This window comes from Petromyzon marinus, chromosome 80 (assembly GCF_048934315.1).
Source record: "Petromyzon marinus isolate PM22_M1 ecotype Great Lakes invasive population chromosome 80, UKy_Petmar_22M1.pri1.0, whole genome shotgun sequence".
NCBI lineage: Eukaryota > Metazoa > Chordata > Hyperoartia > Petromyzontiformes > Petromyzontidae > Petromyzon > Petromyzon marinus.
The window spans coordinates 10,077,001-10,094,411 of NC_133746.1; the positions used below are offsets into that span (position 1 = coordinate 10,077,001).

A 17,411-nucleotide genomic window follows, 5' to 3' on the forward strand; every position below is an offset into this window, starting at 1 on the left:
GCGGTGTGTCTAATTTGCAATGACAAAATTACATCGTTGAAACGGTCGAATGTAAAGCGGCACTTCGACACGCGCCACGCTACCTTTGCATCAAAATACCCTGCGGGAGACAGCAGAAAGAAAGCGTGCCAAGAGCTTCTGAGCAGGGTGCAAGCTAGCCAGCAGCAACTCCGCGTATGGACCCGGCAAGGTGACTATAATTCGGCTAGCTTTGCTGGTTCTTTAGCAATAGTGAGGAACGGAAAACCATTCACAGATGGCGAGTATGCTAAAACGTTCATGCTGGATGTAGCCAATGAACTTTTTGATGATCTTCCGAACAAAGACAAGATAATCAAACGGATACAAGACATGCCTCTGTCGGCAAGAACTGTTCATGATCGTACCATCGTGATGGCAAACAAAGTGGAGGAAACGCAAGTGAAGGACATAAATGCAGCGCCGTTCTTTTCTCTGGCTTTGGATGAGTCAACAGACGTGAGCCATTTGTCGCAGTTCAGCGTGATTGCAAGATATGCTGTTGGTGACACACTGCGCGAAGAAAGTCTTGCTGTTCTGCCATTAAAAGGGTCCACAAGAGGTGAGGATTTATTCAAGTCTTTCATGGAGTTTGCTCAAGAAAAAAGTCTACCTATGGATAAACTTCTCTCAGTGTGTACTGATGGTGCTCCGTGTATGGTGGGGAAAAACAAAGGATTTGTGGCGCTTCTCCGTGAACATGAAAATAGACCCATCCTAAGTTTCCATTGCATTATACACCAGGAGGCACTTTGTGCTCAGATGTGTGACAGGCAGTTTGGCGAAGTGATGTCGCTGGTCATTCGTGTGATCAACTTTATTGTTGCCCGAGCCTTAAATGATCGCCAGTTTAAAACACTGCTGGATGAAGTTGTAAATAACTATCCTGGTCTGCTTTTGCACAGCAATGTGCGTTGGTTGTCAAGAGGGAAGGTGCTTAGCCGTTTTGCGGCTTGCCTGAACGAAATCCGGACTTTCCTTGAAATGAAAGGCGTCGGGCATCCTGAGCTAGCCGACACCGAGTGGCTCCTCAAGTTTTACTATCTCGTAGATCTGACTGAACATCTGAACCAGCTCAACGTGAAAATGCAAGGCATTGGAAATACAGTGTTATCCCTTCAACAAGCTGTATTTGCTTTTGAAAACAAGCTGGAGCTTTTCATCACGGATCTTGAAACAGGTCGTTTACTACATTTTGAAAAACTGAGCCAATTTAAAGATGCATGCACAGCAAGTGAGCCCATTCAAAACCTTGATCTCCACCAGATAGCTGGCTGCACATCCAGTCTCCTACAGTCCTTCAAAGCACGCTTTGGAGAATTTCGTGAGCACACTCGTCTTTTTAAGTTCATCACCCATCCAAACGAGTGTTCACTGAACACAGCCGACCTGAATTACATCCCTGGTGTCTCCGTCAGAGATTTTGAAGCAGAAGTGGCTGACCTGAAGGCCTCAGACATGTGGGTGAATAAGTTCAAGTCACTGAATGAAGATTTGGAAAGAATCACACGACAGAAAGCGGAGTTGGCGAGCAAGCACATGTGGACAGAAATGAAAAAACTCCGTCCCGAAGACCAGCTGATTCTCAAAACTTGGAACGCGCTTCCTGTCACATACCACACACTGCAGCGTGTGAGTATTGCTGTATTGACCATGTTTGGATCTACGTATGCATGTGAGCAGTCATTCTCACATCTTAAAAACATCAAGTCCAACCTACGATCACGTTTAACGGATGAAAGCCTCAACGCTTGCATGAAGCTTAACCTCACCAAGTACCAACCCGACTACAAAGACATCAGCAAATCCATGCAGCACCAGAAGTCGCATTAATGGTGAGTGTTATAACAACATTATTTAAAAGAATAAATTCAGAGGCTTATTATACTGACATTTAGTTGAATTCACTTTTAAAATATATTATATGGCTCTCACTGAAATAAATTTCCAAATGTTTTGCTTTCATGGCTCTCTTAGTCAAAAAGGTTCCCGACCCCTGGTGTAGTGTATATTAGTGTAGTGTATAGTAGTGTACTGTATAGTGGTGTATAGTAGTGTAGTGTATAGTGTAGTGTATATTAGTGTAGTGTATAGTAGTGTACTGTATAGTGGTGTATAGTAGTGTAGTGTATAGTGTAGTGTATAGTAGTGTAGTGTATAGTGTAGTGCATAGTAGTGTAGTGTATAGTAGTGTCCTGTATAGTGGTGTATAGTAGTGTAGTGTATACTCGTGTAGTGTATAGTAGGATAGTGTCTACTCGTGTAGTGTATAGTGTAGTGTATAGTAGTATAGTGTAGTGTGTAGTAGTGTAGTGTATAGTAGTGTAGTGTATAGTAGTGTCCTGTATAGTGGTGTATAGTAGTGTAGTGTATGGTGTATTGTTTTTTGGTGTAGTGTATAGTAGTTTAGTGTATAGTAGTGTAGCGTATGGTGTATTGTTCTGTGGTGTAGTGTATAGTGGTTTAGTGTCGTGTCTAGTAGTGTCGTGTGTAGTGCAGTGTGGTGTTCTTGACGTCTTGGTGCTGATGTTGAAGGACGGAGAGCCGAGCGGGCGAGGTGGACGAGGTGGTGGGACGACGATCTGGCAGGCGTTCCGCCCCGGCGTGGAGGAGCTGCGTGCGGCTGAGCGAGTCTTCACCGCAACGGAGCGCCACCGTGTGGCTTACGTCTCCTCGGCCGAGCGGATCGACCACGCTCCCCGGCTCGGGCTGCCCGAGGTGCCGGCACCGTGCGCACGACACGCGTGTACCGCACGACACGCGTGTACCGCACGACACGCGTGTACCCTGGTGCGTGCTGATTTGCCGTGGGTCTGTTCTGCAAGGTGCGTGCCGATTGGCCGTGAGTCTGTGCCGCTAGGTGCGTGCCGATTGACCGTGGGTCTGTGCCGCTAGGTGCGTGCCAATTGGCTGTGGGCCTATTCTGCTAGGTGCGTGCCGATTGGCCGTGAGTCTGTGCCGCTAGGTGCGTGCTGATTGGCCGTGGGTCTGTGCCGCTAGGTGTGCCTGATTGGGCGCAGCAACGTGGGGAAGTCTTCGCTGCTGCGTGCGCTGCTGTGCCTTGTGCCAGACATCGACATCCGCATCTCCAAAACACCGGTAGCACACACACACACAACAACAACCACCATTCGCCACTAAGTGGCGGTGACGTCACCACGACGCTTGTGCCAGGCCATATGCACCCTGAGGCCACGTGAAGTGTCGAACACCCGCTGGCAGGAGGTCATGGGGCAGACCCAGATGCCACGGGTCGACTGACTGAGATGACTGGCTGATGCACCACCTGTGCCCCCTACTGTGCCAACCTGCTGTGCTTTAGCCACCCGGCGCTCCGCTCGTTGTTCTGAGCGTCGCTCCTCCACCCTCCGTTGTTGTTGGAGTGCGACTGCCTCCAACTACCCAGTAGCGTCCTTCACGAGCCTCCTCCACAGAGGCCGATCTTGACACCGCTGGTACCAGTCATCGGCAAGTCCACTCAGCTCTACGTCCTCCTGTACCACATCACTCCATCTCTTCTCTAGCCTGTGCCGCGCCCGCCTAGCCCCCTCAATCCAGCTGAACAAAAGCTGTTTCGGCATGCAGTGGCTGGGCATGCGGGCTACATGACCCAGCCAACGCAGCCTTTCCTGCCGGAGGAGCTCACCGATGGGGCCTTGCCCAGATCTTTCAAATATTTGTGAGCTCCTCGCACAATCCAGCCTTGTTAAACCCAGGATGGATCGTAGGCAAGCCAGCCTAAATGTTTCTAACCGGCGAAGATGTTCCATTTGGGGGGTCTACGTTTCGCAAGCGTAGAGAAGGGAGGGAATGACCGTGGCCGAGAAGACCTGAAGCTTAGTGCGGAGCGAGAGAACAGGTAGCTTCCACACAGCGTTACGCAACCGATGAAAAGATATTGCCGCTCGACTGATTCGGAGTGAGACCTCTGCTGTTAAGCTGGAGCCAGTCATAAGCACACTGCCCAGGTATCGGAAACTCTCCACTCTCTCCACAACTGCCCCATCACCGATTGGGAGTTGTGGGGGTGGAGTGTCCGATGGTACAAAATACCCAGGCAGGTGCTTAGTTTTGGTGGGGCTGATGGTAAGACCCCATCTCTTAGTGGCACGCTCCAGTCTCAGCAGCAGCGTCTCCAACTCCTCCTCTGAATGAGCAGCTATTACCAAATCATCGGCATACATAACGTGGTTGAGCAATAGGGAGCCATCCCTTGACCACACCTGGGCATCGATCAGCCTCCCATTATATCTGTACCATATGGAGATTCCCCCGGTACAGCTATTCAAGGCTTCACGAACTACGTGATCAAAATAGATGTTAAATAATATGGGAGCCAGAGGACATCCCTGTCGCACCCCAAGGTGTACAGGGAATGGCTCTGACTCCCGGCCACGTAGTTTTACCCGGGCCCACTCACCATCATGAAGGTCCTTAATGATCATGAGCAGAGGGTCAGGTACTCCAAAAGCACGAAGAACAACCCAGAGCCCAGGCCTACTGATGGTATCATAGGCCTTGACCAGGTCAATAAAGCAGAGATGTAGGTCTTGCTGGAATTTTCTACACCTTTGCTGTAGCAGACGGACAGAAAATATGGCATCTGTGCAGGACCGCCCTTTCCTGAAACCGCATTGGGGCTCCGCAAGCCTCTCCTCAGCGTGCCTGGCAAGGCGATGTTGAATAATCCTTGCCAGGACCTTTCCTGGCACACTGAGGAGTGAGATGCCCCTGTAGTTGTTACAGTCTGTGCGGTCCCCCTTCTTAAAGAGGGGGACCACCAGGGCATCCTTCCAATCCTGCGGAACCCGTCCAGTGGTCCAGACTGTTGTTATGATGTCATATAGGGCAGTCTGTGCACAAACGCCACCCTCCCTCAGCATTTCACTTGGGAGATCATCTCTGCCCGCCCACTCACAGGGGGTGACTTCTTCCAATATTTGAGGCACCGCAGCCTCAGCAGGGTCATCCTCACTTTGTGCCATGATGTTTTCCTGGCTGAGGGATTTTCCCTCCCCCAGGACCTCACAGAAATGCTCAGCAAATCTGCAAACATGTTCCTGGGGGTCGGAGATTGGATCACCATTTTTTCCCCTAATGATGGTAATAGGTGTGGCGCTGCAGGTTACTTTTTTGATGGAGTTAAATAGAGATTTGTGATCGTGGGCCACTGAGGCAGACTCCATCTCCTCAGCAACCCGCGACCACCACCCATCCTTGCAGCGCCTCACGGCTCTCCGAACCTCCGAGCGAAGGCTGCTGTAAGCCTCCTCATTCTCTGACGTGGGATTCTGTAACTGATGACAGTGGGCCTGTCGCTTTTTCTCAACTATCCTGAACACCTCCTCTGTCAGTCAGGATCTCTGGGGAGGTCTGGACTGCGTACCCAAAGCAGCCAATGCAGGTGCATGAGTCACAGCCCTAAACCTCGCCCATTTACCCTCGACATCAGGAGGAGTGGGGGACGATGCCAACCCCAGCCGCAGGCGATGACGAAATTCTCGCTTGCAACTTTCATCAGATGACTGAGAGCAGGCCACTTTAGGTTGGAATGGGGTCCTTGGTGTACACCCACCACCGGAGCGGAAGAATGGCAGGCGCATCTTACAGATAACTAGTCGATGGTCAGAGGGCAGATCAGCTCCACGGTAGGTCCTGGTGTCAAGGACATGGGCTCGCACCAACACACATACACACCCACACACATACACAAAGCAAAACAAAGATCCCCCATATAGCCTTAACAGACTGTAGGGGCAAGTGCTGTTAGCGAGCACCTATGAAGGCCGGAACGGTACACGAGGGGGTGGGTGGCCAGCACCACGCCCGACCGCCTTTGTCTCCCTAGTGGCAATGTTTACACACTGCACCAGGTACTCATTTGAGGCTGAGTCGACCTAGGGGAGGCCCGGGACCGGTTCAGATAATCGTCACTGGTGTTGGCCGTGAGCGGGAATCGAACCCGGGTAGCTAGGTCCATAGCGCAGCGCGCTAACCGCTACACTACCGCTCCCCACATACGCACCCACGCACTCACACACATCCTGGGGTGTGGTTGGGTGGGTGGGCAGGCTGGGGTGGGGGGGGGGTTGGTGGGCAGGCTGAGGGGGGGGTGTGGGTGGGCGAACTGAGGTGGTGTTGGTGGGTGGTGTTGTTGGTGGGTGGTGTTGTTGGTGGGTGGTGTTCGTGGGGTGGATCTTCGTCTTTCGCTGCCCCCTGGTGGCGTGCAGGGCCACACCCGCAAGCTCCACTTCTACCGCGTGGGCCAGGCCCTCACACTGCTGGACGCCCCGGGCTACGGCTACCGCGCGCCAGCGGACTACATTCCCATGGTGAAGGGATACCTGGCCCAGAGTCCCGAGTGAGTGAATGATTCCGTTGTTTCAAATCTTTCTACGTATTACGAGCTTTACTACTCGCCCGAGACTTGGATTCTCGTCTTGGAATAATACACGTCTTACGCGGAGGGTTGGGGGGGGGGGATGCGTGACGTCAGCAGGCACACTGCGTGACGCTGCCGCATGCAGGTGACATCACAGATGTGACGTCACCGCTCACTTGCCGTGCAAAATATATACATTATTTCGCCCCTCCCCCCCCCAAATAGAAAAGTCTATTTTTATACTTTTTACATTGTGTACAGTCTGGAAACTACCCACATGCCAAATTTCAAGTTTGTTGCATGTCGGGAAGTATGCTAAACATTTCGAACAGACACACATATTCACAAATTTCCCTTTTTTATATATATAGAAGATTTCTTTTTTTCTAATCGTATTTTTTTAATTATCCCCGATTGAAGGCTCGCCTTCCACGTACGGATATTCACGCGGGGACTTCCTCTACCTTACGAATGACTCGGGGTTCCAGAGGCGGCTGCTGCATTTGCGAGTCGATTTTGTCCGTAAATGTCCCGACGTTGCTCCCCGTCGTTTCCAAATGCGTTGTACGGCGTGGACACTAAACACGGGGAATAGCTTTACAAGTTGTATCATCTCCTGCAGATGTAGATGCCACTGGTTCTTAATGTTCTGCAGATGTAGATGCCACTGGTTCTTAATGTTCTGCAGATGTAGATGCCACTGGTTCTTAATGTTCTGCAGATGTAGATGCCACTGGTTCTTAATGTTCTGCAGATGTAGATGCCACTGGTTCTTAATGTTCTGCAGATGTAGATACCACTGGTTGTTAATGTTCTGCAGATGTAGATGCCACTGGTTCTTAATGTTCTGCAGATGTAGATGTCACTGGTTCTTCACGTTCTGCAGATGTAGATGCCACTGGTTCTTCACGTTTTGCAGATGTACATGCCACTGGTTCTTCACGTTCTGTAGATGTAGATGCCACTGTTTCTTCACGTTCTGCAGATGTAGATGCCACTGGTTCTTCACGTTCTGTAGATGTAGATGCCACTGGTTCTTCACGTTCTGTAGATGTAGATGCCACTGGCTCTTAATGTTCTGTAGATGTAGATGCCACTGGTTCTTCACGTTCTGTAGATGTAGATGCCACTGGTTCTTCATCTCGTGTAGATGCCCCCGGTTCTTGACGTTTTGCAGATGTAGATGCCACTGGTTCATCACGTTCTGTAGATGTAGATGCCACTGGTTCTTCATCTTGTGTAGATGCCGCCGGTTCTTCACATTCTGCAGATGTAGATGCCGCCGGTTCTTCACGTTCTGCAGATGTAGATGCCACTTATTGTTCACGTTCTGTAGATGTAGATGCCACTGGTTCTTCACGTTCTGCAGATGTAGATGCCACTGGTTCTTCACATTCTGCAGATGTAGATGCCACTGGTTCTTCATGTTCTGTCGATGTAGATGCCACTGGTTCTTCACGTTCTGTAGATGTAGATGCCACTGGTTCTTCACGTTCTGTAGATGTAGATGCCACTGGTTCTTCACGTTCTGCAGATGTAGATGCCACTGGTTTTTCAAGTTCTGTAGATGTAGATGCCACTGTTTCTTCACGTTCTGCAGATGTAGATGCCACTGGTTCTTCACGTTCTGTAGATGTAGATGCCACTGGTTCTTCACGTTCTGTAGATGTAGATGCCACTGATTCTTCACGTTCTGCAGATGTAGATGCCACTGGTTCATCACATTCTGCAGATGTAGATGCCACTGGTTCTTCACGTTCTGTAGATGTAGATGCCACTGGTTCTTCACGTTCTGCAGATGTAGATGCCACTGGTTCTTCACGTTCTGTAGATGTAGATGCCACTGGTTCTTCACGTTCTGTAGATGTAGATGCCACTGGCTCTTAATGTTCTGTAGATGTAGATGCCACTGCTTCTTCACGTTCTGTAGATGTAGATGTCACTGGTTCTTCACGTTCTGTAGATGTAGATGCCACACTGGTTCTTCACGTTCTGCAGATGTAGATGCCACTGGTTCTTCACGTTCTGTAGATGTAAATGCCACTGGTTCTTCATGTTCTGTAGATACCACTGGTTCTTCATCTCGTGTAGATGCCGCCGGTTCTTCATGTTCTGCAGATCTAGATGCCACTGGTTCTTCATGTTCTGCAGATATAGATGCCACTGGTTCATCACGTTCTGTAGATATAGATGCCACTGGTTCTTCATGTTCTGTAGATACCACTGGTTCTTCATCTCGTGTAGATGCCGCCGGTTCTTCACGTTCTGCAGATCTAGATGCCACTGGTTCTTCACGTTCTGTAGATGTAGATGCCACTGATTCTTCACGTTCTGTAGATGTAGATGCCACTGGTTCTTCATGTTCTGCAGATGTAGATGCTACTGGTTCTTCACGTTCTGTAGATGTAGATGCCACTGGTTCTTCACGTTCTGCAGATGTAGATGCCACTGGTTCTTCACGTTCTGTAGATGTAGATGCCACTGGTTCTTCACGTTCTGCAGATGTAGATGCCACTGGTTCGTCACGTTCTGCAGATGTAGATGCCACTAGTTCTTCACGTTCTGCAGATGTAGATGCCACTGGTTCTTCACATTCTGCAGATGTAGATGCCACAGGTTCTTCACGTTCTGTAGATGTAGATGCCACTGGTTCTTCACGTTCTGTAGATGTAGATGCCACTGATTCTTCACGTTCTGCAGATGTAGATGCCACTGGTTCGTCACGTTCTGCAGATGTAGATGCCACTGGTTCTTCAAGTTCTACAGATGTAGATGCCACTGGTTCTTCATGTTCTACAGATGTAGATGCCACCACCGCCATCTATTGCACGGCGGTTGAACTTACGACTCTCGGTCCGAACAGGCAACTGGATATACGGACCAGGTTTGTTCGTATCTCTGCAAGTTCGTAAGTCGAATATTCGTGTGTACATCCACGGTGGCCTAGGAGATGTTGACTACCTCGCCTGGTATCCAGGAGGTCGTGGGTTCGATCCCGACGCTGACGCCTGCTGTGTATTTGGAGTCTGCGTCTTTCTCTCTCTCATCATCATCATCACGGTGGCTAGGAGATGTTAACTACCTCGCCTGGTATGCAGGAGGTCATAGATGCGATCCCGACCCTGATGTTGGCTGCTGCTGTATATTTGGACTCTGTGTCTCTCTCTCTCTCATCATCATCACGGTGGCTAGGCGATGTTGACTCCCTCGCCTGTTATGCAGGAGGTCGTAGATTCGATTCCGACCCTGATGTCTGCTGTTGCTGTATATTTGGAGTCTGTGTGTGTCTCTTTCTCTCTCTCTCATCATCATCACGGTGGCTAGGCGATGTTGACTACCTCGCTTGGTGTGTAGGAGGTCGTGGGTTGAATCCCGACCCTGACGATGCCTGCTACTGCATTGTTAGAAACCGGTGTCACGTGTTCGGAGCATTTGGCTGCTGCAAATAAATTTCCACGCGGTGACCTTGACGATGGTAGCAGCAAACTTCGTCGTGCCAACGTTGGCGATGGCCCGCTTCTGAACAGGAGCTGCCACATAGTTCGGTCGTGGGGCCTTGCCTAGTTTAATCCATGTGTAGTGGCCTTATTGACGTCGGAGACTGTTCTTTGGAGGCAACACGTATTTATTACAGACACTTCAATTACAGCGGCGAATCTGATACTTGAAGAGGTAACGGCCTCTTCGCCCGTATTCTACAGAGGGAACGTTCCCCGAGCCTTAGCCCACGCTAGTTCCCTGGTTCCCTCTATCCTGGTCCTCTCTCAGGAGGCTGTCTGACCTGGGCCCATCTTCGGCGCAGGTCCCGATCACCAGCCCCACGAGTCCGGCCCTCAGGAGGACATCGGCCCTCGCGGCTCTGATGCCGTACCCCCTGGCTTGCTTTGCCCGGCCCTCAGAAGGACAGCGCGACAAAGGAGTTCCAGGGTCTAGCTAGTCGATCTTTCTTCAACTGGCTCTTCATCTTGCTTGAGTCGAACTGAACTCTCGGCTCTCCGGGTCCCACCTTTTATACTGTCCCTCACTGAGGGGGCGGGGCTGGGAGGGATCACAGCGTCCCCCACAGCCCCCCAGGGTGGTGGCCGTAGCGGACGTGTTTGTGGCCACCGCCCTACAACCGCGTGTCACCCTGCCGTAACACCTCTGCACATGCGTGCACGTGTTTCCTCCTCCCGGTTGGCTGCGGCGGCGGTGGCGGTGCAGCCTCTGCCGCGTGGTGCTCCTGATGGACGGCGTGGCCGGGGTGCAGACCATCGACCGCCAGACGCTGGCGCTGCTGGAGCAGCTGGACGTCGCCTACGCGGTACTCACCACCGCCAATACCACCACCACTAATACCAATACTGCTACCACCACCACCAATACCGCTACCACCACCACCACCAATACCGCTACCACCACGACCGCCAATACCACCGCCAATACCACCACCAATGCCAATACTGCTACCACCACCACCAATACCGCTACCACCACCACCGCCAATTCCACCACCAATACCAATACTGCTACCACCACCACCACCAATATCGCTACCACCACCACCGCCAATACCACCACCACCACCAATACCAATACTGCTACCACCACCACCAATATCGCTACCACCACCACCAATACCGCCACCGCCAATACCACCACCAATACCAATACCGCCACTACCGCGACTGCCGCTACCGCCGCTATCGCTTCCACTACCACCAATACCGCTACCTCCACCGCCACCACCAATACTGCTACCACCATCACCAATACCACTTCCGCCACTACCACCACCAATACCGCCACCACCACCACTACCGCCAATATCGCCATTGCTACCGCCACCGTTACCGCTACCACCACCGCCAATACCACCACTACCAAAGACAAAGATCCCCCGTATAGCCTGAAACAGACTGTTGGGGCAAGTGCTGTTAGCGAGCAGCACCTATGAAGGCTACCGGCACTGTGGCACACGAGGGGGTGGGCGGCCAGCACCACGCCCGGCCACCTTTGTCTCACCAGTGGCGATGTTTACTCCACTACACCGCACCAGGTGGTCATTTGAGGCTGAGTCGACCTAGGGGAGTCCCAGGACCGGTTCAGATAATCGTCACCGGTATTGGTGGCCGCGTGCGGGAATCGAACTCGGGTCGCCGGGTTCGTAGCGCTAACCACTACACTACCGCTCCCCACTACCACCACCACCTCCACCACCGCCACTAATACCATTACCACCACAACCACCGCCATAACGACCACTACCACCACCACCTCCACCGTTATGAGCGCCGCCACCGCCACCACAGCACGGAGTCACGAATCCGTAACTTGAACCCCCACTCCCCAACACCAATTCTGCACCGGCCGCCGCCTGCAGGTGGTGCTGACCAAGGTGGACCGTGCCAGCCGGCGCCAGCTGCTGGAGAACGTGCTGGCGGTGCAGAGGGCCATCGGTGGCAGTGGCGCGGCCTGCTACCCGCATGTGTTCCTCACCAGGTAGTAGTAGTAGCAGCATCATCCCTCCCCCCAACGCACAGTGTGGTGTGCTGCCCCGTGTGAGTGTTACACAGCGGTGTGCTGCCCCGTGTGAGTGTTACACAGCGGTGTGCTGCACCGTGTGTTACACAGTGGTGTGCTGCACCGTGTGTTACACAGCGGTGTGCTGCACCGTGTGTGAGTGTTACACAGCAGTGTGCTGCACCGTGTGTTACACAGCGGTGTGCTGCACCGTGTGTGTGTTAAACAGCGGTGTGCTGCACCGTGTGAGTGTTACACAGCGGTGTGCTGCACCGTGTGTGTGTTACACAGCGGTGTGCTGCACCGTGTGTGTTACACAGTGGTGTGCTGCACCGTGTGAGTGTTACACAGTGGTGTGCTGCACCGTGTGTGAGTGTTACACAGCGGTGTGCTGCACCGTGTGAGTGTTACACAGTGGTGTGCTGCACCGTGTGTGTGTTACACAGCGGTGTGCTGCCCCGTGTGTGTGTGTTACACAGCGGTGTGCTGCACCGTGTGTGTGTTACACAGCGGTGTGCTGCCCCGTGTGTGTGTGTTACACAGCGGTGTGCTGCACCGTGTCTGTGTTACACAGCGGTGTGCTGCACCGTGTGTGTGTTACACAGCGGTGTGCTGCCCCGTGTGTGTGTGTCTGTGTGTGTGTATGTGTCTGTATGTGTGTCTGTGTGTGTGTATGTGTCTGTATGTGTGTCTGTGTGTGTGTGCAGAACTCTGAACTACCAGTATGACTACATGTTCTGTGTGTGTCTGTGTGTGTGTCTGTCTGTCTGTGTGTCTGTGTATGTGTGCCTGTGTGTGTCTGTGTGTGTGTGCTCGCTAACAGCACTTGCCCCTACAGTCTGTTAAGGCTATACGGGGATCTTTATCTTTGTGTGTCTGTGTCTGTGTGTCTGTGTCTGTGTGTGTGTCTGTGTGTCTGTGTCTGTGTGTGTGTCTGTGTGTGCCTGTGTGTGTCTGTGTGTGTCTGTGTGTGTCTGTGTGCGCGTAGCGCCCGCTCGTTTGTGGGGGTCCACGTCCTGCGCTGCTTCCTCGCCCACGCCACAGGCAACGAGCCACGAGAGACGCCACGCCCCCCCTCCTCCTCCTTCCCATCCCCCCCTCCTCCTCCTGCACACCAGGCGAGGTAGTCAACATCTCATAGCCACCGTGATGATGATGATGAGAGAGACGCACACTCCAAATCTACAGCAGCAGCAGCAGGCGTCGTCAGGATCGGGATCGAACCCACGACCTCCTGCGTACCAGGCGAGGTAGTCAACACCGTGATGATGATGAGAGGGGGCGGCAATCCAGCAGTGGATCGAGCAACGCTGCCGCCGCTGAAGGTGAACGGTGCTGACGACGTCCAGCAGCAAGGACGGCCGCTGACGCATCGTGTAAACAAAAAAACTTTTATTGATCATTGAATGTTGATCTTTTCATTTTCCCTCCTCCTTGGACGGAGAGGTCTCATCAATCTCCCTCCACCCCGGCCATGGTCGCGCAAACCATTTACTGATGGTGTTTAAAATATTGACGACTATGATCAATCTAAATTTTGATTTAAAGCTTTCTCGGTGCTTTCGGTATAGTCACCACGTAGAAGGGAAACAATAAAATAATAAAATAAAATATAAAACATTGCTTTATTTTTTATTATGTTATTGTTTCCCTTCTACGTGGTGACTTTACCGAAAGAACCAAGAATATGATCAATCTGTTCCTCATGAGGACTTGAACGATTGTGTGTTACGATGTTGACGACGATTTGGCGTTCACTCATACACACGTTGACTCATTTTGTCGTCGTTTTACAATGGAGATTTTGTGTAAAAAAAACTCGACCAAGGTGATTGTTGCGTTGTCCGCATATGGACTTCGTAACGATTGCGTGTCAAGATACTGCCGACGATTTGGCGTTGCCCGTAACGGGCGAGTTGAGATGACGATTTATATATATATATTTTTTTACAATTGAGATTGTGTTCGAATCTCGACGTCTGATCGCGCGCGTTCCTCGCAGGCCGTTGACGATTTTGTGTTAAAATATCGACGGCGATTATTGCATCGGCCCCGTGCGGAGGTTAACGATTTTGCGTTGAGATGTCGACTGCGACCGATTGTGTTTGCTCCTGAACGCAAGCGTCAACGTCCGGTGCGAGGCTAAGACGAGGTCGTTTGACCGTGGAGACTTTGCGTTAAGGTATTGGGGAGGGCCGATGGTTTAGCGGGTTCCCCACACGGATATTGGCGATTGCGTCAAGATGACAGCGGCCATCTTGTGTCAAAATCTCGGCGGCCCGCCGTTGCCATGCGTCACTGGGGCCCGGCGGCACTGCCCCAAAGCGGTCACCCCTCTCACTCACTCACCCCTCTCACTCACTCTCCCCTCTCACTCACTCACCTCTCACTCACTCACTCACCTCTCACACTCACCTCTCACACTCACTCACCTCTCACACTCACTCACTCCCCTCTCACTCACGCACCCCCCTCTCCTCTCACTCACCTCACCCCCCTCTCCTCTCACTCACTCACCCCCCTCTCACTCACTCACTCACACCCCTCTCACTCACTCACTCACCCCCCTCTCACTCACTCTCACCCCCTCTCGCTCACCCCTTGAGTCACCCCCTCACACCCCGTGGGTGCTGACTCAGCAGTCCCACAGCTCGTGCAGGAGGGGCGTGAGCTGGTGGTGAAACTTGCGCCTCCACGCTGCCAGCACCTCCTCGTGGTTGTGGTTGAGTGAGCGCAGCACGGTGAGTCGCGACACCAGGCGGGCAAAGCGACTGCCACCGCCGCCACCACCGTGCAACAGCAGCAGCGCCACGATGGGTTCCAGCGCCCGCTCCACCCCGGCGTAGTCACGCACCCAGGGGCGGTCTGCGGGGAGTGAGGGTGGTGGTGAGTGTGTGGTGAGCGTGTGGTGAGCGTGGTGGTGAGTAATGTGTGCTGGTGAGTGGTGGTGAGTGAGTAGTGAGTGGTGGTGAGTGTGTGGTGAGCGTGGTGGTGGTGAATGGTGGTGAGTAATGTGTGCTGGTGAGTGTGTGGTGAGCGTGGTGGTGGTGAATGGTGGTGAGTAATGTGTGCTGGTGAGTGGTGGTGAGTGTGTGGTGAGCGGTGGTGAGCGTGTGGTGAGCGTGGTGGCAGTGTGAGTAGCGTGTGCTGATGAGTGGTGGTGAGTGAGTAGTGAGTGGTGGTGAGTGGTGGTGGCGGCGGCGTGAGTAATGTGTGCTGGTGAGTGGTGGTGAGTGTGTGGTGAGTGGTGGTGTGTGGTGAGTAATGTGTGCTGGTGAGTGAGTGGTGGTGAGTGAGTAGGGGTGAGTGAGTGGTGAGCGTGGTGGTGGTGTGAGTAGTGAGTGGTGGTGTGTATGGTGAGCGTGGTGGTGTGAGTAGTGAGTGGTGGTGAGCGGTAGGACGTCTCACCAGGGGACATGATGACGGCGGCGGTGAGCAGGGCGTACTCCGTCTCCGTCACGTCCAGCACCCCCATGCTGCGGAAGAAGTCGAACATCGGCTCGACGCGCTCCGCATCGATGTCTGCACACAGAGACACGCACAGAGACACACAGAGACACGCACACAGACACACAGAGACACACACAGACACACACAGACGCACACAGACTCACGCACACAGAGACGCACACAGAGACGCGCACAGACAGAGACGCGCGCACAGAGACGCGCGCACACAGAGACACAACATCAGCTCTACGCACTCCGCATCGATGTCTGCACACAGAGACTCGCACACAGATACGCACACACACAGACACACAACATCGGCTCTGTCTGTGTAGACAGAGACAGACACACACTCCGCGTCCATGTCTGTGTGTAGATACAGACACGCACAGACACAACATCAGCTCCACGTGCTCCACATCGATGTCAACACAGAGACACAACATTGGCTCCACGTCTGTCTACACAGACACAGAGACACAATGTGCACTCCACGTCTGTCTACACAGACACAGAGACACAATGTGCACTCCATGTCTGTCTACACAACGTGGGCTCCACGCACTCCACGTCTGTCTACACAGAGACAGAACTGAGCTCCACGCACTCCACGTCTGTCTACACAGAGACAGAACTGAGCTCCACCTACTCCACGGCTGTCTACACAGAACGATAAACATCACATTTGTTATCGTGTTACTGCGTAGTAATATCCGTTCTTTTTTCCCCATTAAAAATTATAGTCCCACGTACGTGTTAATGTTTTTTTGAAGCACACTACTAAACATTACACTGCTATGCACTACAGTATACACTACACCAGGGGTCGGGAACCTATGGCTCGCGAGCCAGATGTGGCTCTTTTGATGATTGCATATGGCTCGCAGATAAAACAAAATATTCTCACTTGTTTTAATCCATCCATCGATTTTTCACTGCGCATGTCCTGTTCAGGGCTGCAGGAGCAATTGTCCATTATTTTAATTGGATGATACTGGCCTACGTTTGCCGTTGCTGGGTAAAACAGGTAAACGCCCCCTTTTGAATCAGTCTGAGACTGCGTCTGCTCGGTCATTAGCTCAAAGCTAACCCTTCGACGAAGAAGATGGCGAAAAGAAAAAAAGACGACGAGTATCGTACATTTCAGGACGAATGGACCGAAGAATTTGCCTTTGTGGAGAGAGCGGGTTCTGCGGTGTGTCTAATTTGCAATGACAAAATTACATCGTTGAAACGGTCGAATGTAAAGCGGCACATCGACACGCGCCACGCTACCTTTGCATCAAAATACCCTGCGGGAGACAGCAGAAAGAAAGCGTGCCAAGAGCTTCTGAGTAGGGTGCAAGCTAGCCAGCAGCAACTCCGCGTATGGACCCGGCAAGGTGACTATAATTCGGCTAGCTTTTCTGGTTCTTTAGCAATAGTGAGGAACGGAAAACCATTCACAGATGGCGAGTATGCTAAAACGTTCATGCTGGATGTAGCCAATGAACTTTTTGATGATCTTCCGAACAAAGACAAGATAATCAAACGGATACAAGACATGCCTCTGTCGGCAAGAACTGTTCATGATCGTACCATCGTGATGGCAAACAAAGTGGAGGAAACGCAAGTGAAGGACATAAATGCAGCGCCGTTCTTTTCTCTGGCTTTGGATGAGTCAACAGACGTGAGCCATTTGTCGCAGTTCAGCGTGATTGCAAGATATGCTGTTGGTGACACACTGCGCGAAGAAAGTCTTGCTGTTCTGCCATTAAAAGGGTCCACAAGAGGTGAGGATTTATTCAAGTCTTTCATGGAGTTTGCTCAAGAAAAAGTCTACCTATGGATAAGCTTCTCTCAGTGTGTACTGATGGTGCTCCGTGTATGGTGGGGAAAAACAAAGGATTTGTGGCGCTTCTCCGTGAACATGAAAATAGACCCATCCTAAGTTTCCATTGCATTATACACCAGGAGGCACTTTGTGCTCAGATGTGTGACAGGCAGTTTGGCGAAGTGATGTCGCTGGTCATTCGTGTGATCAACTTTATTGTTGCCCGAGCCTTAAATGATCGCCAGT

General features: G+C 51.9%; 2 protein-coding genes across 5 annotated transcripts in view; one reads left to right on the top strand and one right to left on the bottom strand.

Moving 5' to 3' along the window:
• Window positions 1–13,859, top strand: part of LOC116957663 (GTP-binding protein 8) — a 29,693-nt gene extending 15,834 nt beyond the window's left edge. For 2 of the 3 annotated variants that reach the window (XM_076057341.1, XM_032979970.2), the window contains exons 3-8: window positions 2,554–2,736; window positions 3,019–3,117; window positions 6,249–6,379; window positions 10,604–10,703; window positions 11,763–11,884; window positions 12,891–13,859. In XM_076057341.1, the coding sequence (XP_075913456.1) occupies window positions 2,554–2,736; window positions 3,019–3,117; window positions 6,249–6,379; window positions 10,604–10,703; window positions 11,763–11,884; window positions 12,891–13,029 (774 nt within the window). In that variant the 3' untranslated portion in view covers window positions 13,030–13,859. The remainder of the gene's footprint in view (window positions 1–2,553; window positions 2,737–3,018; window positions 3,118–6,248; window positions 6,380–10,603; window positions 10,704–11,762; window positions 11,885–12,890) is intronic. The other variant, XM_032979971.2, reaches the window with a different exon arrangement.
• A 678-nt stretch (window positions 13,860–14,537) lies between these two features.
• LOC116957662 (bile acid receptor-like) overlaps window positions 14,538–17,411 on the bottom strand; it is a 32,595-nt gene continuing 29,721 nt past the window's right edge. For both annotated transcript variants that reach the window (XM_076057338.1, XM_076057339.1), the window contains 2 exons: window positions 15,311–15,424; window positions 14,538–14,767 (listed from right to left, as the gene is read on the bottom strand). In XM_076057338.1, coding sequence (XP_075913453.1) covers window positions 14,538–14,767; window positions 15,311–15,424 — 344 coding nt within the window. The remainder of the gene's footprint in view (window positions 14,768–15,310; window positions 15,425–17,411) is intronic.